This window comes from Gossypium hirsutum, chromosome A13 (genome assembly GCF_007990345.1).
Source record: "Gossypium hirsutum isolate 1008001.06 chromosome A13, Gossypium_hirsutum_v2.1, whole genome shotgun sequence".
NCBI classification, from domain to species: Eukaryota; Viridiplantae; Streptophyta; class Magnoliopsida; order Malvales; family Malvaceae; genus Gossypium; species Gossypium hirsutum.
The window spans coordinates 108366822-108385897 of NC_053436.1; the positions used below are offsets into that span (position 1 = coordinate 108366822).

The following is a 19076-nucleotide window of genomic DNA, read 5'->3' on the forward strand; positions in this document are numbered from 1 at the left end:
ATGCTGGATTAGCTTTAGCTGAAATTTCCTCAATCTCGTAAATAATTTCTTAAGGACTGCACATGTTCCTTTTCTGTTTTAGATTTTGCAATCATGTCATCAACATAGACTTCTAACTCCTTATGCATCATGTCATGGAACAGTGTTACCATGCCCTCTGATACGTTCCCCTGCATTTTCAACCCAAATGCATCACCTTATAACAAAAAGTTCCCCATAGGGTTATGAACGTAGTTTTCCTCATATCCTCGGGATGCATATAATTTGGTTATATCCCGAGAAGCCATCCATGAAAGAAAACAGCGAATGTCCTGCTGTATGTCTACCAAGGCGTCGATATGCGGCAAGGGAAAGTTATCTTTGGCTGCCTATTTAGATCTCTAATCACACCATTCGTACCTCCCATCTTTCTTAGGACAGGAACAATGTTAGCTACCCACTCGGAGTATTTGACCACCTTCAGGAACCCAGCGTCGAATTGCTTTTGCACCTCTTCTTTTATTTTTAACACGATATCAGGCCTCATCTTCGGAGTTTTTGCTGAACTGGTTTGCAATCCTCCTTTATAGGAAGTCGGTGAACCACGATGTCAGTACTTAACCCGGCATATCTTGGTATGACCATGCGAAGACATCTTTGAACTCTCGCAGCAATTCAATGAGGTCTTGTTTTACTTCTTCAGCTATGCGGGTACCAATCTTTAACACCTTTCCCTCTTCCAAGATCACTGTCTCTATCGTCTCTTCGTGGGGTAGAATCTGTTTCTCTTCCTGCTCTACCATTCTCAACAAGTCCGGAGATAGGTTGCAATCTGTGTTATCTTCAAAATCTTGAGATTCCTCTGGACACATATCTCTTTCAAAAGATTTTCTAAGTCCATAGTAGAGTCACTCATATCATTGATATCTTGGGACCTGTTATAGGTATCAAAGAATGTATAGGGAATGTATGAATTTAAGGATTCTTATTTAGTATGACCATGAATGTATGAAAAAAGAATTTGAAAAGAATATATACTCAAAATGCGAAGATATATTTCATTGAAATCACAATGTCCACATATAAGCCTATTTCAGTTCACAAAAGTTTTCATTTTCTCTAGGCTTAGAACAATTAATGTTTTGAATATTACTCTGGAAAAGCTCTAAAAACTTCAGGCATTTCTTCCGCAGTCCAATTGTTTAAAACACTCCCAGGTTCAACGGGATATATGCCTGATGTACTTCCTCCTTCAATTCTTCTTCACATATGGCATTGATGCTTAAGTTTCTTAACATTTCCTCTGCGGTCTTCTTTCTTGGAGCCCTCAGTTCAGAATACATAGTTCCTCCCAACATAAATGTCCTGGATATGTGGGGGAAAGCCATAGGTTCCCAGTCGACTTCTTTTCCGTTCAAACGCGCCTTCCTTCTATCTTGTCTCTTTTCTAACTCTTTCCTTCTCTGTTTGGTATTTGGTTTAAATCCTAAACCAAAACGATCTTGTTTGTATTTCACTACTGGTGCCCCCATCCTTCCCTGAAGGCATCTTCCAAGTCCTCTTCCAGGCACAGCTCCTTTCCCAACTGTCGCTTGTAATCCCATCCTTGTGGCTTTAGACATGCTGGGCATCGGAATCTTCTTTCCCCCTATGACAAAGGTTGCATTTACGAAATCCAAAGATCGAAAAGAACATTCAACTGCCTCGTCGTCTATTCCCAAATATGGTGTATCATTGGTTACCAATGCAATGATATCTTCCTCGGCGTCAATTGTAATTAACCGGCCTTCTATTACCAATTTTAACTTCTGGTGCAATGATGAAGGCACCGCCCCTGCCGAATGAATCCAGGGTCTTCCTAATAAGCAATTATATGACGGCTTGATACTAGGAAGTCCACATCGTATGTATTTGGGCCAATTAAAAGAGGTACTTCTATTCTTCCTATCACCTTTCTTTCGGTACCATCAAATGCTCTCACTATATTTTGGCATGATCTCATGTGAGAGTTATCCACCGGTAACCTACTTAAGGTAGATAGGGGTAAAACATTCAAGGCTGATCCATTGTCAATTAGCACTCCAGCTAACATATACTCCCCGCAACGAGCAGTGATGTGTAATGCTTTGGTAGATCCTCTTCCCCCTTGCGGTATTTCATCATCATTAAAAAAGATGAAATTATCGGCATTGATATTATTAACCAAGCGGTCCAACTTATTCACCGAGATATCTTTAGAGACATAAGTTTCATTTAGCACCTTAATCAACGCATTACGACGTATCTCTGAACTTATAAGCAACTCAAGTACGGAGATACGAGCCGGTTGCTTATGTAATTGTTCTACCACGCTGTACTCGCTATGTTTCAAGAATTTTAGAAATTCTTTGGCTTGATTTTCAGTTACCGGCTGATTGACACTCGATTCAATTTCGTCTGTTTTTGTTTTTCCTAGCTCAACTGCTAAAGCTTTTTCTTTTCCAGATTCCACTATCGCGTCTGCCGAATCATAGCGCTTTCCACTTCGTGTATAGAATCCTTCCTTCTTTTCTGAAGCATTTACCGAGCTCTCTTTTCCTGGAATCGTCACATTGCAATCGTAACTCCAAGGAACCTTTTTGTTATCCTTGTAAGGAAAGGATACAGGTTTTTGGATTATAACTTTTGGCCCTATTTGTATTCCAGATTCTTTGTTCATTGGCTTTGAAATGATAACCACTGGATGACGAAGCTCTTGGGTTCTCCTTGCAGATCCTTCTCCTGTAGCACAAACTTCTTCCTCTTTTAACCCTTTGATTTCTTCATAAAACTCCATTTCTTTGCTATCCATAAAGTTTTGCACCACGATTCTGAACTCGGTGCATTCCTGGATGTCATGATCTTCTTCTGCGTGGAACTCACAAAATCTCTTTGCTTGTTCAGGCCTTTCTATCGAATCTTGCTTGATAAGACCTCTTTTTACCATTTGTTTCCAAACCCATCCAAGAGGGGTTTTTATCTCTGCCACGTTGGCTTTGACTCTTCTTCCTTCATTCTCACTTATCGCGTTTACCCTATTATCGTCATGATTGGGCAACGGATTTTCTGCTACATTTGGCCCCGATGAGTCGCCAATCTTTACGATCCCATATTGATAAGTTTCTCCACTAACTTCTTGAATGCAGTGCAGTTCTCAATCGAGTGCCCCTTAATCCCCGCGTGGTACTCGCATTGGGAGTTTGTGTCATACCATTTGGGGTACGGAGGTTGCATGGGTTTTAGGTAAAATGGAGATACCACATGTGCATCAAATAAATTCTGATACAATTCTTTATACGTCACCGGGATAGGTGTGAATTGAGGTCTTTCTATATTTGGCCTTGAATTGGACTCCCGTCTCGAAGAACCTTGCTGATTAGTGGTTGTTGCTCTGGCTTGTCCCACCGTGATTGATCTAGAATGGTTCTTGTTAAACATGCTTGTGTTGTTTATCTCATGCTCCTTCTTTCTCGGTGCTGACATTTTAGCACTTTCTCCTGCTTCTATCTTGCCACTCCTTATGGCATTTTCTATCATTTCTCCAGACATCACTATGTCTGAAAAGCTTTTGGTGGCACTACCCAGCATGTGATTGAGAAATGGAGCTTTCAAAGTATTGATAAAAAGCATAGTTATCTCATTTTCTAAAAGTGGTGGTTGAACTTGTGCTGCTACCTCCCTCCATCTTCGAGCATACTGGCGAAAGCTCTCATTAGTTTTCTTTTCCATATTTTGCAATACAATTCGATCGGGTGCTATGTCCATCACATGTCTGTACTGTTTTATAAAGGCCTGCGCCAAATCTTTCCAAGAGTGGATTTCAGCTCGACTCAATTGATTGTACCATCTAGCCGCTGACCCGATCAAACTATCCTGAAAACAGTGAACCAACAGCTGCTCGTTGTTGATGTACCCGGTCATTCTTCGGCAAAACATAGTGATATGAGCATCGGGACAACTTGTCCCGTCATATTTTTCAAACTCCGGCATTTTAAACTTAGGAGGGAGGATTAAATCAGGCACCAAGCTCAGATCTTTAGCGTCCATTCCTCGGTGGTAATCAGCACTTTCCATGGCCTTAAACTTTTCCTCCAGCCATTTACATCGGTCTTCCAATTGCTTTGACAGATCCACTTTCGTCTTTTCCACTTCTGCCACGTCATCGAGGTCAGGGACTATGAGATTGGTGAGATTCTCTCCAGAATTGTTACTTATTCCGATTGGAGGACTCGTTTGGAATTGTTGGGGTCTAATTGTAACAGAGGGTCTTTGTGGATACATTTCAGCTTGAGTATGCGCGTGCAGAGGGGTAAAGCCTGGAGGGTAAAGGGGTTCATCACTATTTCCTTCTTCAACATTAACAATAGGGTCCTTTCCCTTGTCTTTTCCTCCTTTCAATAGTTGCGTTAACTTTGCCATCATGTCGTCTTGGGATTCTCGCATCTCTCGCTGAATCTTTTCCAACCGCTCTTCTATCTGATCTTGCATATCTCTTTGGAGCTGCTCAAGTTTTTCTAGTCTTTGATCCATGTTCCTTGACTTCGCTCGAGTTCCGTAAGAGTGACGGTTTTCCAGGTTAACTAAAATAATTTTATTTAGTTAGGGTTTTTTAATGGTCATTAATGCATATAATGCAATGCATGAAATGAATGCAAAAGGCGTTAATTCTAGTTCAATTTCATTATGAAAACTTTACTAGAAAATAAACTTTTTTACATAAGGTGGATTACATATACGACTTAGCCCTAAAACTCAAAATTCTAATCCTCCTAAGCAACGAGGCTAGCTCCTGTCCTCGACTCGACTCTAATTCGTACTTCACGCTTAACACATCAGCTTGTACTGCTAACGTCTGCAAGTGATCAGCCACCTCTCGGATTTGAAGCACGGCTTCTCCCATGATTTGATCTCTATCTCTTACTTGGTTCTGAAAGTAGTGCAACTGCTCGGTTTGACGATCTTCATTAGATCTCATGTGCTCAATCCGCATCTCGCAACTTCGCAATGTTGCTTCTAACTCTTCAATTCTTCGTTTCATCTCTTCAATTCTACTTAGGCTTGCTTTTAATTCCATCACAGAATTTCGATTTCGATGCCGATGGAGAGATTCTTCTAACTCGGACACTCTATTTTCTAGTTCCCCTTTTTCTTTCTGATTCTCTGACAGACTCTTCTTTAAAGTCTCGTTCTGGGTTTGAACTTCTTGAAACCTCGTTTCCCATCTATCAGCTTTGTTCTTTTCTTCTTGAACTTCCTTGCGCCATTGTTCAGAAGTCTTTCCCAACCCGGCGGTTCTCATTGATGATCGCAACTTCTTGTAATCTGTTTTCAGACTGTCCAGATCTTCTTCAGCCCTAGCTTTTCCTTTTCTTAATCGCTCCATCTCGAGCTTCTGGACATCTACATCCAACCTTAAGTTTGTTTTTTCTTCCTCCATTTGCTCTATCTGTTTTTCCAACTCTGCACTTCTTCTTTCAAAATCTTGCTTCAAAATTTCTAGTTCAGAAGGGATGACCCGTAAGTGCTCCTCTATCGAATGACTGCCTTCGGGGCTTGATTTGGGGACATTGTCATTGATTCTTCTGACCCTCCATTCTTCATATTCGGGGTTGTCATTGGTCCTACAGCTAATCGCTTCATTTGGCGAGTCTGATTCCACGCATTGGATATCTCTCGAATCCTCTTTTTGTAGCCATCACCCCCATACGAGAATTCACACTCGGCCAGCCCCTGGGTTGCGGGTATAAACTGTCTTGATCTGTACTGTCTGAGCACTAATAACGGGGCATAGCCAATAGCTCCCCAGATTCCAAGCAAAGGGACCCAATCAAAACTACCGCATCGGTACAAAATTTCGTCTGGAAGTAACCACGGAGCTCTCCATTCAATGTCTTCTTCATGCAAGTTTTGAAGAATTGCCATCCATTTTTCCATTGAAATGTCGTCCCTTCTCGGTGTAGCTATCATCTCCTTTAGCGGCGAATAGTTTTCAGAGAAGACCCGATATGACACCTTATCCACTTTCCAAAAATGACTGTGGAACCATGCAAGTAACAACTGTGCACATCCAATGAACCTGCCTTCGCCCGCTCGCCGACAGGTACTCAATGATCTGAATGTCTCCGCTAAAATTGCTGGAACCGGGGTAACTCCTTTATCAAGGCGGTCGAACAAATCAGTAACCGCCTCATCAATATGCCCCAAAGCTCTAGGAAAGATAACTAAGCCATATATGCTTAGGGCGAAGATATCTACCCTCTTTTTTATATCCGGGTGCACCAAAGCCACATCTTTCAAACTCCTCCAAGAAATGCACTTGTTATCCCCTTTTTGTTTAATTCGGGCCGTAACCCACTGCTCACTCATGCCTGTTATGTTCATTAACCTTCTCAAAAAGGGTACATTTGCGGCTCTTGAGTAGATTCTGTCGACTTGACTCTTTGAACACCGAAGTAAAGCCATATATTCTTCTATCGTAAGCACCAAGTCAACTTTCCCGAACGAAAAACAACTATAGGTGGGATTCCAAAATTGTGCGAGAGCCCGGAATAGGTGCTTATCTACCTTCATATCTAGCAGGTACGGCAAGTCCCCGTAATGGGAATAAAACAACTGTCTGGCCTCCTCGTCCCAATGGTCCCAAATTCCTTTCAACTCTTGTAAATCGTTCTGGGTTATGCTGATGCGGGTAAAGTCCCATAGCTCTGATATATATCCTTCAGCCAAACTATCCCCTTTCTCTTGCTGTGTCGTTTCCGACCAAATTCGGACTGCCGCGTTATCTTCCACCTTATCAAGAAACCTTCTTTCCATGATAAGCTTTCTTTCTAGAAACCGAATATGAACCAACGCCTTGAAATAATGAAATGCCATGCAGTTGAAATGTCATGCATCCAAAGTAAAACAACAAATATCAGTACCAGATATAAACATATAATCCAAGACAATTCAAAAAGAATAAAAGCACATCAGGGTATCTACTAGGGTTTGGTGTAGTTCTACTTAAGGTGAGTTCCTAAGGTTTACTACATGGGGTTTGGTTCTAAAGCAAAGGTACCCGAACCAGCAGATTCCTCGATCTTCACCCATTATAGGCTCATATAGACCGAGTTCAGTTCAGGGGAATACATTTCCCTATGGCTGCACGGAGATGAAAATCTCACGAAGACATAGGTACGGATGTATCCCGAAAGCGATCCACTATCCTGCACGGAGGTGAAAACCTCACGAAGGAGTAGCTTCTCACTCCCACTTAAAAGGTGTGACCAACGGTCATGCAATGCAATGCAAAGATATAAAAGTTTAAAATACGAAACATGATGAAAACTATAGCTCAAAACAAATGAAATGCAATGAGAAGATCGTATATTTAAATCAAATTTTCAACTTTCGACAAAAAGACAAAAAATAATCAACTCGTGGCTTGACTCACTTATTTTGAAAAAGTCCCCAGCGGAGTCGCCAAGCTGTTGACACCATTTTTTGGATGAAAACGGGGTCGACTTGGATTTTGAAAAAAAAGAATGAAAACGGGAGTCGCCACCAATCCTTTTTTGACGAGGTGTGATTGGGTCACCTCAAAAGGTGGTTGTTTTTAATAAATGATTTAATTTTATTAAAACAACGATTTTGGTCTACGAAATTCAGAAAAATGAGTTCGGGAGTCGGTTACGCACGAGGAAGGATTAGCACCCTCGATACGCCCAAAATTGGTACCTAGTTGATTAATTAGTGTCTTAGTGTCGAAAATTTGAAAACTTGAAAGAATTTAAAATACGATCCCTCTTTGTAAAGAAACTGCTCAAATGTTAAGGACCTTCTCGTCTCACAATATAAAATGTCACATCCAGTAAGTTAGGACACGACATCTTGAATTTTCGAGAACGAGCTTGCCTTTTATATAAAAATTCGTGTATTTCAAAAGGTTATTCAGTTAGTTAAGGTGAACGAGGAAAATCGAAACCCAGTAAGTTAGGGCACGTTTCCTCGAATTCCCAAACACCGAATATTGCCTTTACTTGCAAAAATCTTATTTCGAGGTAACGAAATGCCATACCCAGTAAGTTAGGGAACAACACCTCGTATCTCCGAGAATAAGCATTTTTCAAAACTCATGTCACGATTTAAAAGAGTATTCCGTTATTTAGGTTAAAGGAGAAAAATCGAAACCCAATAAGTTAGGGCACGATTGTCTCGAATTACCAAATACGGAATATTACTTTTATGAAAGAATTATTATTGGGTTGGATATAATGATAATAAGAATAATATTAAAGTAAAGTAAACAATAATACTATATATAAATGTATATATATATGTATATAATAGAAATACACACTACTATATAATAATAATAAATATAGAAATACAAAAAAGCAAATATAATAAAAATATTAAATTAAAGTAATAAAAATAATACTATATATAAAATATATATATACATAAAAATATACACTAATATATAATAGTAATAGTGATAGCAAAAATAATAAAAATATAAGTAATATTAATAATATATTAGAATACAAAAGTAAAGTAATAACAATAGGGGTGATAATAATAATAATACAAACAATAATACATATATATAATAATAGTAGTTAGAAATAAAAAATAATAAAAGTAACAAAAATGATAGTAATAATATAAATAAATATGGAGAGGGCATATATAATATAATAATAATATAAAAAAATAATATATACATGATAAATAATAATAATATAAATAATAGTAAAAATAATAAAATAATAAAACAAAGCTCTCAACTCTCTTTCTCCCTCTTTTCTAAATCCGGCCGTTGGTCCGGCTTTGCTTCGGTCATGAACCCCCACGGGCCGCCATCGGCGCCACCATACACGGCGGCCGGACCTCAAAAAAACCTTTTTCGATAATGAAAGTATGGGTAAGCTTCTTACTTTTATTTTTTACTTTCGTATAAAAAAAACAAAATAAAATTGAAAGGAAAACAATAAACAAACAAAGAACTAAAGATAAGAATAGACAAAAGAAACCTCTTTTGCTTTGATCTTTGATTAATCTCCAAAAACTAGCCTTTCCAAGAAACAAAAATAACCTTTTTTACAAAAAAAACACCTCCAAAAAACAAAAAAAACCTCCTCCAAAACAAAGAACAATCCTTCTCCAAAAAACCAAAAACCCACCTCAAAACAAAGTCTTGAATGGCTTTTATAGCCAAATTTTACAAGTGGAGTGGTTGGGGTGGTTTAGGTGGCCAAGGGTGGTGGAGTTGGTGGCTAAGGTGGGTGGCCAACAAAGGTGGTGGAGTAGGTGGCCAAGGTTTTTATTTATTTATTTATTTATTTTTTGTGTTTGGGTTGGGATTAGGTTGGTTTGAGTTGGGCCAAAATTGGGCCTTTACAGTTGGCATAGGTTTAATTATGTTAGTGGGCCTCTAGAAGGCCCAAGCTTAAGATAGAACCCGGCAATTTTAGTTAATTTTTGTCCCATAAGAAAAAGGGGGTGAAATTATGAAATAGGACCTATGTGAAAATGTTTGAAAATGCTATAGGCTAAATTGAAGTGGCCAAATAAATAGGACTGCAAAATAGGAGGATTTGCATGAGAAACCTCCCATTTTACATGAAGTGGCCAGCAATCATGTTGTTGTAGACAAAATGTGCACTTGATATCCATAATTTATGGTACAAATTAATATAAATTGATAATGGGTTAGGTAAATGTTCCATGATAATGGGTTAGGTAAATGTTTCATGATAATGGGTTAGGTAAATATTTCATGATAATGGGTTAGGTAAATGTTCCATGATTGGAATTTCATGTCTTTTGTATTAAAGAATTAAATGGATGAAATATGAAATTTTATTAAAAGAAAAAGGGGTGAACAGAACAAAGTTTTGTCCATCTTTGTTCATCATAGCCTAAAGTTAGAGAAGAGAAAGGAGAGGAGAAAGATCTTGAATGTTCGGTCACTTGGGGAAGAAAATTGAAGGTAAGTTCATAGTAGTTTGCTTCTATCTTGATGTTCATGAGTTCTTCTTGATTCTACCTTAACTCTTGAAGCATATTTTGGTTTTTGGTTGTGTTGTGAGCATTTGGTCATGAATTAAATGAAGGAAATGGTTGTTGTTTCATGTTCTTTTGATGAAAAATGGAAGATATGTGAAGTTGAGCCAAACAAATGAGCATGTATGTGCTTAGATGCTAAGGGGAAAAATCGGCTAATATGTTGTGCTTTAAAATGATGAAAAGGAGATTATACTTAAGTAAAATCATAGATATGTGATGATTGATTGGTGATATACATGTTTAAATAACAAGCATGCAAGTTAGGTGTGAAAGAGTGATTTGGTAATAAATCTGCTTGGGACAGCAGCAATAATGTGACTTTGGAAAATCACCATAAATTGTGGGAGATGAGTTAGAAGCTGAATAAATTATGTAATTAAAGCTGGTATTGATTAGACAAACCAAAAATTCTAAAAATTTTATGGATATAAGATATGTGAGTCTCTTTTCAGGGAAAATTAACAGTACTTGATTTGGAGTTTCGTAGCTCCAGTTATAAATGATTTAGTGACTGTTGCTCAGGAAGACAGCTTGCAGTGAAATTATGATTATGTGGTAAACATTGACAAAAAATTGTTAATGAGTTGCTTATTAATTTCTTATAAGCTTACTATGATCTGTAGGTGTGGTTGGCCGAATATTGTAAGGGGTTAATACGTAGTTCGTATTTGAATAGTTAGATTAACGTGTTAGTAATCCAATTGTAGGCAGTTCGTGTGTGGATCTCGTCAGCATATCGTCGGAAACAGGTGTGTAACTAACACCCTCTTTCTTAGTCTAGATCGGCAAAAGTCAAAAAGCCGAAATGCCGAAAACTTGTATTTTGTAGATTTGCGAGTGTGCGAATGCTCGTGAGGTAAATCGATTAATGTTTTTGGTAAGCTGCAATGTTTGGACTGTAAAGTGCATGATTTCTGTGCCCTCGATATTTTTGGGCTTAATGGGCCAAAACTGGAATGATGGGCCAACGGGCCCAATTCGGTAAGAACCCTCGGTAGTGATTCTGTTAGTACGTGAAAAGTAGGAATATGCATGAAAACCCTAAAATAGATAAATTACTGAAATACCTTTAAAAGTGGAAAATTTATAGTTTTACCCCTAGGAGATAATTTACCAAAATTCCCTTAGGGTTAAATTGACTTAAATGCATGTTTGACTATTGTTATTTACTGCATGCCATGTTGTTATTATCTGATGCATGGGATTGGGATATTGACGGAGGAAGTACTGAAAGTGGCTTGTCCACGTACTAGAGGCTTTGCCTCAATTTACTGTTAACTGAGCAGCAATGCTGCAACTATGGAGTGTTGGGCTGGGTGGGTTGAGCTATCCCACATGGAGTGTTTGGCTGGTACGGGTGGAGTGTAGTGGTTGGTGGGTTGAGTAGTCTCCCCAAATGGGCTTGCATATGTTATTGATGTTGCATGTATTTTGAAATGGGCCTATGGGCCATACTGTTATCTGAATAAGGGGCTAAGGCCCAGTTTATTGTAATCTGAAAAGGGCTCTGGCCCAGTACCACTGTTACCTGAATGGGCTTAGGCCCAATGGGCTTGAGCTGACTTGGGCTTTGAATGGGTTTTCCTTACACACTGAGTTTCCCCAAACTCACCCCTTTTATTTTCATCCACGCAGGAAATCCCCAACCATAGTGGGCTTGGAGCTGTGAGGGAATTTGGAGTGGCCACCCGTTCTGAAAGTTTGATTTTCTTCTGGTGAACTGGACATCCTTTTATTTACGTTTGAAGTTTTGGGTTTTTAAATGTAATAAGGCCGCTTAATTATTTTTGATGGTTTTAATATGTATTACTAAGATAGGTAATACTTATTTTAACTGTTGAAATTGGATAGCTTTAGGGCGCGTTTTCAAAAACGACAGTTGATTTCAAAATAACACGACAACAAGCAAAGCTTCCGCAATGAAAGTATTTTTCCAAAATTAATCACTTTTCCTAAAAATGACTTAATCAAATCGGTTTCCTAGAAATATCCATGACGTTAAGGTGTGGCAATGGCAGTATGCATGTCTAGGATTGGATCCGAAGGGAGCTTAGTACTTAAGCAGTCCGATGGACTCACCATCTCTTTTCCGGTTTCCTACCTGGTGCACAGCTTCCATTCACTTGTTTTTTTTTAAAATAACACGACGTCACGAATATTCGATTTACCAAAGATAATCACTCAAAGAAATTTCAACTTGTTATAACCAAGTGTGGCAATGGATATGGGCATGTCTAGGATTGGATCCAATCGGAGAGCTTGGTACTTAAGCAGCCTTCATGGCTCACCTCCTCTGTTATGGATACCTACCTGGTGCCCAGCTTCCATTCACTTGGTTAGTTTGACAAAAGTCGGCTTTTTAAAACACTAGAAAGGGAACACGGGTTTTTGACTTCAAAGTGGCACATCGGATTCGGCCTTAACGACTGGGCCAGGTTTGGGGTGCTACATTTAGTGGTATCAGAGCCCAGTTGCAACAACTCGGCTGTGGATCGGGTCCAAAAAGGGTTTCTAAAACTTTATGCCAAGAAAAAGAGGGTATTTTTGGAAAAACCTGACTTTTAAAAATTTCTTGTTTAAATGAGATAATCTCCGAACTTGTTTTTTTTAACACAAATGTTTGGAAAATGATTTCAAAAAGCCTAAATCTTTTGAGTTTATCTGAAAACTGATGAGGTGGCACACTGAATCCCCGGCACCAAGGCTGTAAGTACTATTCTGTTTTATATACTGAACTGTACTGTAGTTAGTACTAAACCTTAGAGATAGTACTATAGATAATATATCGTAAAGGCTACGAAACTGAGACAGTAGCTAAACTGTGATTACGCGAGAACAACTCTAAAACCTTATCTGTTCATAAGATATTCTGTAATAAACAGTGGAAACGGTAAACTAAATGCATAAAATTCGTAATCAGATAAATTGATATAAGTACGAGAGCTACTCGGGGAAGAGGCCGTGGTCGAGGCCGAGGTAGTACTCAAGCTGGATCTTCGTCTTCTGAACACATACCCGCTGGAGTAGCACGACCATCACCGGTGGATGAGAATTGGCCGTATGAATGGGCCGCGGGGGATGATTCCCTGTCACAGGCAATGCTTCGTGTTCTATGTTGCATGTGCCATATCTGGGTCGTTGGGTATGCACTCTGAGGAGATTGTGAGTGGGGTATCTGTATTAAGTCCTTTGTGTCACTCGGTTAGGGTAGACAAACTGTATAGGGATGTACCATTAGAAACTCAAGGTAAAATTTTCCCTAGAGATCTGATGGAGTTACCGTTCGGAGAATTTGATCTCATTTTGGGAACGGACTGGCTTGTTAAGCATAAGGCGACTCTGTATTGTGCTGCTAAACGAATGTTGTTAAGGATCACAAAGGATTAGGAGGTTATGGTGATAGGTGAGCGAAGGGATTATTTGTCCAATGTGGTGTCGGCATTAAGAGCCAAAAAGTAGATTCGGAAAGGTTGTAAAGTCTATTTGGCATTTGTAAGTCAGTTAGAAGAGGAGGGACTGACAGTGGATAAGGTTAGGACCGTAAAGGAGTTCCAAGATGTTTTTCCGGAGGAGCTTTCAGGATTGCTTCCAAACCGAAAAGTTGAGTTTGGAATAGATTTGTTGCCTGGAACGGCGCATGTGTCCATCGTATCGTATAGGATGGCACCGAAGGAGTTAGTGGAGTTAAAGGCTCAAATTCAAGAGTTGTTGGATAGGGGCTTCATTAGGCCAAGCGTGTCTCCATGGGGAGCACCAGTGATATTCGTGAAAAAGAAGGATGGAACGATGCGAATGTGCATTGATTATTGCCAGTTAAACAAACTGACGATTAAAAATAAGTATCCACTGCCAAGGATTGACGATCTGTTCGTCCAGTTTAGAGGAGCTTCTGTATTTTCTAAGATCGACCTCTGATCTGGATATCATCAGTTAAGAGTCAAGGAGGCAGATATCCATAAGACGGCATTCAGGACTCAGTATGGTTATTACGAGTTTCTGGTTATGCCATTTGGACTGACGAACGCTCCTGCAGCATTTATGAATATGATAAATCGTGTGTTCCAACCATTTTTAGATCAGTTCATAGTCGTCTTTATTGACGATATCTTGGTATATTCTAAAAATGAAGTGAAACATGATGAGTATCTCCGTATAGTGCTGCAAGTGTTAAGGAAGAAGGAACTCTTTGCGAAGTTCAGCAAGGGTGAATTTTGGTTGAAGGAGGTAACCTTCTTAGGACATGTGGTCTCTGCTGAGGGGATTAAGGTGCACCCTCAGAAAATTGAAGCGATTTTGGAGTGAAAGCCGCCTAGGTCAGTGTCGGAAATACGGAGTTTCGTAGGACTGGCAGGATACTACAGAAGGTTTGTGGAAGGTTTTTCTGTGATGGCAGCACCCCTGAGAAAACTCATAAGGAAAGGAGTACCGTTTGTATGGACTAAGAAGCAGCAGGAAGCTTTTGAGAAGTTGAAGAAAGTTCTGACTGAAGCACCTGTGTTAATTCAGCCGGAGTCTGGGAAGGATTTTAGTGTGTATAGTGATGCATCACACGTGGGTTTGGGCTGCGTGTTAATGCAAGAGGGTAAGGTGGTTGCATATGCATCATGACAGCTTAAGCCTCATGAGGGGAACTATCCAACTCATGATTTAGAGTTGGCAGCATTGATATTTGCACTTAAGATTTGGAGACATTACTTGTACGGAGAAAGGTGTATTATATACACTGACCGTAAGAGCCTAAAATATCTGTTAACTCAGAAGGAGTTAAACCTTAGGCAACGAAGATGGGTAGAGTTGCTTAAGGATTACGACTGTTCGATTGAGTACCACCCAGGTAAGGCTAACGTGGTGGCTGATGCGTTGAGTCGAAGGGTTGTTTCTGATTTGAGAGCTTTGTTTGCACGTTTGAGTCTGTTTGATGATGGAAGTTGTTAGCAGAATTGCAAGTGAAGCCTATTTGGACTGAGCAGATTAAAGAAAAACAGTTGAAGGATAACTCGTTGGTTCTTTGGTTTCAGCAAGTTGAGAAGGGTGAGAATGAGGATTTTTGACTGAATACTGAAGGAGTTTTATGCTTCTAAGGAAGAATTTGTGTTCCGAAGGACTCTGACTTGAGACAGTCAATATTGAAGGAAGCTCATGGGGGACTTTGTGCCATGCATCCTGGAGGGAATAAGTTGTATCACGACTTGCGAGAACTGTACTGGTGGCCTGGGATTAAACGAGAAGTAACGGAGTTCGTGGGGAAATGTCTGACATGCCAGCAAGTGAAAGCTGAACATCAATTTCCTTCTGGATTACTGCAACCGGTGAAAATTCCATTGTGGAAGTGGGAGAGAGTCACTATGGACTTTGTGAGTGGGCTACCTTTGACCCCCACCAAGAAAGATTCTGTGTGGGTAGTGGTGGATAGGTTAACAAAATCTGCCCATTTCATACCCGATCGTACTGATTACTCCCTGCAAAAGTTGGCTAGGTTGTATGTGGCAGAGATAGTGCGACTACATGGAGTGCCAGTGTCGATTATTTCCGACCGAGACCCTAGGTTTACATCTCGGTTCTGGAAGAAGTTGCAGGAAGCATTGGGTACACGTTTGGATTTCAGTACTGCCTTTCACCCACAGACAGATGGACAGTCAGAGAGGGTTATTCAGATTTTGGAGGATATGTTAAGAGGTTGTATCATCGATTTTCGTGAGAGTTGGGAGGACTACTTTCCATTGGCGGAGTTTGCATACAATTACAGCTACCAGGCGAGTATTCGAATGGCACTGTATAAAGCATTGTATGGACGAAGGTGCCGTACACCTAGTTGTTGGACTGAACTAGGAGAGCGACAAATTCTTGGACCAGAGTTGGTAGCTGATATTGAGGATAAGGTCAGAATAATTAGGGATTGGTTAAAAGAAGCATCTGATAAGCAAAAGTCGTATGTAGATTTGCTGCATAAGGAGATTGAGTACTCAGTAGCTGATATGGTCTTCTTAAAGGTTTCTCCTTGGAAGAAAATATTAAGGTTTGGTAAAAAGGGCAAGTTGAGTCCGCGGTTCATTGGGCCTTATTGGGTTTTGAAGCGAGTAGGCCCAGTGGCTTATCAGTTGGAATTGCCTCCAGAGTTAGACAGGATTCACGATGTTTTTCACGTCTCCATGTTAAGGCGTTATCATTTTGACCCTGCTTATGTCCTGCCAGTTGTAGAAATTGAAGTTCAAACTGATTTGACCTTTGAGGAGGAGCCTCTGCAAATATTGGCTCGAGATGTTAAGGTTCTCAGAAGGAAATCTGTCTGGCCCGTTAGTGAAAGTACTTTGGCGTAATCATGGAAGGGAAGAAGCTACTTGGGAATCAGAAGAGACTATGCGTCAACAATACCCTCAACTAGGTGGATCAGGTAAATTTCGAGGATAAAATTTCTTTAAGGAGGGTAGACTTGTAACGCCCCAATTTTTGGGAATTCTGTGAATGTTGGCATAGGTTTAATTATGTTGGTGGGCCTTTAGAAGGCCCAAGCTTAAGATAGAACCCGACAATTTTAGTTAATTTTTGTCCCATAAGAAAAAGGGGGTGAAATTATGAAATAGGACCTATGTGAAAATGTTTGAAAATGCTATAGGCTAAATTGAAGTGGCCAAATAAATAGGAGTGCAAAATAGGAGGATTTGCATGACAAACCTCCCATTTTACATGAAGTGGCCAGCCATCATGTTGTTGTAGACAAAATGTGCACTTGATATCCATAATTTATGGTACAAATTGATACAAATTGATAATGGGTTAGGTAAATGTTCCATGATAATGGGTTAGGTAAATGTTTCATGATAATGGGTTAGGTAAATGTTCCATGATTGGAACTTCATGTCTTTTGTATTAAAGAATTAAATGGATGAAATATGAAATTTTATTAAAAGAAAAAGGGGTGAAAAGAACAAAGTTTTGTCCATCTTTGTTCATCATAGCCTAAAGTTAGAGAAGAGAAAGGAGAGGAGAAAGATCTTGAATGTTCGGTCACTTGGGGAAGAAAATTGAAGGTAAGTTCATAGTAGTTTGCTTCTATCTTGATGTTCATGAGTTCTTCTTGATTCTACCTTAACTCTTGAAGCATATTTTGGTTTTTGGTTGTGTTGTGAGCATTTGGTCATGAATTAAAATGAAGGAAATGGTTGTTGTTTCATGTTCTTTTGATGAAAAATGGAAGATATATGAAGTTGAGCCAAACAAATGAGCATGCATGTGCTTAGATGCTAAGGGGAAAAATCGGCTAATATTTTGTGCTTTAAAATGATGAAATGGAGATTATACTTAAGTAAAATCATAGATATGTGATGATTGATTGGTGATATACATGTTTAAATAACAAGCATGCAAGTTAGGTGTGAAAGAGTGATTTGGTAATAAATCTGCTTGGGACAGCAGCAGTAACGTGACTTTGGAAAATCACCATAAATTGTGGGAGATGAGTTAGAAGTTGCATAAATTATTTAATTAAAGCTTAATGAGTCTAGTTTCAAATGGAATAAACGAGAACATATTTTGAATTCTGTACAATGAGAAATTTGATTCGTAATGAAAAGTGGTCAGATTAGTCAAACAGTGAAACATGCGAAACTTTGATAAAAATCTGGTATTGATTGGCTAAACCAAAAATTCTGAAAATTTTATGGATATAAGATATATGAGTCTATTTTTAGGGAAAATTAATGACACTTGATTTGGAGTTTCGTAGCTCCAGTTATAAATGATTTAGTGACTGTTGCTCAGGAAGACAGCTTGCAGTGAAATTATGATTATGTGGTAAACATTGACAAAAATTTGTTAATGAGTTGCTTATTAATTTCTTATAAGCTTACTATGATCTGTAGGTGTGGTTGGCCGAATATTGTAAGGGGTTAATACGTAGTTCGTATTTGAATAGTTAGATTAACGTGTTAGTAATCCAATTGTAGGCAGTTCGTGTGTGGATCTCGTCAGCATATCGTCGCAAACAGGTGTGTAACTAACACCCTCTTTCTTAGTCTAGATCGGCAAAAGTCGAAAAGCCGAAATGCTAAAAATCGGTATTTTGTAGATTTGCGAGTGTGCGAATGCTCGTGAGGTAAATCGATTAATGTTTTTGGTAAGCTGCAATGTTTGGACTGCAAAGTGCATGATTTCTGTGCCTTCGATATTTTTGGGCTTAATGGGCCAAAACTGGAATGATGGGCCAACGGGCCCAATTCGGTAAGAACCCTCGGTAGTGATTCTGTTAGTACGTTAAAACTAGGAATATGCATGAAAAACCCTAAAATAGATAAATTACTGAAATACCTTTAAAAGTGGAAAATTTACAGTTTTACCCCTAGGAGATAAATTACCGAAATACCCCTAGGGTTAAATTGACTTAAATGCATGTTTGACTGTTGTTATTTACTGCATGCCATGTTGTTATTATCTGATGCATGGGATTGGGATATTGATGGAGGAAGTACTGAAAGTGGCTTGTCCACGTACTGGAGGCTTTGCCTCAATTTACTGTTAATTAAGCAGCAATGCTGCAACTGTGGAGTGTTGGGCTGGGTGGGTTGAGCTATCCCCACATGGAGTGTATGGCTGGTACGGGTGGAGTGTAGTGGTTGGTGGATTGAGTAGTTTCCCCAAATGGGCTTGCATATGTTATTGATGTTGCATGTATTTTGAAATGGGCCTATAGGCCATACTGTTATCTGAATAAGGGGCTAAGGCCCAGTTTATTGTAATCTGAAAAGGGCTCTGGCCCAGTACCACTGTTACCTGAATGGGCTTAGGCCCAATGGGCTTGAGTTGACTTGGGCTTTGAATGGGTTTTCCTTACACACTGAGTTTCCCCAAACTCACCCCTTTTATTTTCATCCACGCAGGAAATCCCCAACCATAGTGGGCTTGGAGCTGTGAGGGAATTTGGAGTGGCCACCCGTTCTGAAAGTTTTATTTTCTTCTGGTGAACTGAACATCCTTTTATTTACGTTTGAAGTTTTAGGTTTTTAAATGTAATAAGGCCGCTTAATTATTTTTGA

At 39.3% G+C, this 19076-nt stretch overlaps 3 protein-coding genes across 3 annotated transcripts; all 3 read right to left on the bottom strand.

The window, feature by feature from the left end:
• Positions 1-1181: 1181 nt before the first annotated feature.
• On the bottom strand, positions 1182-4527 carry LOC121212360 (uncharacterized). The gene is made up of 5 exons (XM_041084834.1): positions 3256-4527; positions 2696-3094; positions 1945-2605; positions 1500-1813; positions 1182-1442 (listed from the first exon to the last, which is right to left on the bottom strand). The coding sequence occupies exons 1-5, from the start codon at positions 4525-4527 to the stop codon at positions 1182-1184; spliced, it is 2907 nt and encodes a 968-aa protein (XP_040940768.1).
• A 196-nt stretch (positions 4528-4723) lies between these two features.
• On the bottom strand, positions 4724-5434 carry LOC121212361 (myosin heavy chain, cardiac muscle isoform-like). The gene has a single exon (XM_041084835.1). The coding sequence runs from the start codon at positions 5432-5434 to the stop codon at positions 4724-4726; it is 711 nt and encodes a 236-aa protein (XP_040940769.1).
• A 92-nt stretch (positions 5435-5526) lies between these two features.
• LOC121212362 (uncharacterized) lies at positions 5527-6810 on the bottom strand. Its single transcript, XM_041084836.1, has one exon. The coding sequence runs from the start codon at positions 6808-6810 to the stop codon at positions 5527-5529; it is 1284 nt and encodes a 427-aa protein (XP_040940770.1).
• Between the last annotated feature and the right edge of the window lie 12266 nt (positions 6811-19076).

Coding starts and splice junctions, on each gene's coding strand:
- LOC121212360 (XM_041084834.1), bottom strand. CDS start 4,527: ATGGATCAAAGACTAGAAAAACTTGAGCAGCTCCAAAGAGATATGCAA. Junction 3,095..3,255: donor ATTTATTTGATGCACATGTG/GTATCTCCATTT, acceptor GGGATCGTAAAG/ATTGGCGACTCATCGGGGCC. Junction 1,814..1,944: donor TATAGTGAGAGCATTTGATG/GTACCGAAAGAA, acceptor TTCATTCGGCAG/GGGCGGTGCCTTCATCATTG.
- LOC121212361 (XM_041084835.1), bottom strand. CDS start 5,434: ATGGAGGAAGAAAAAACAAACTTAAGGTTGGATGTAGATGTCCAGAAG.
- LOC121212362 (XM_041084836.1), bottom strand. CDS start 6,810: ATGGAAAGAAGGTTTCTTGATAAGGTGGAAGATAACGCGGCAGTCCGA.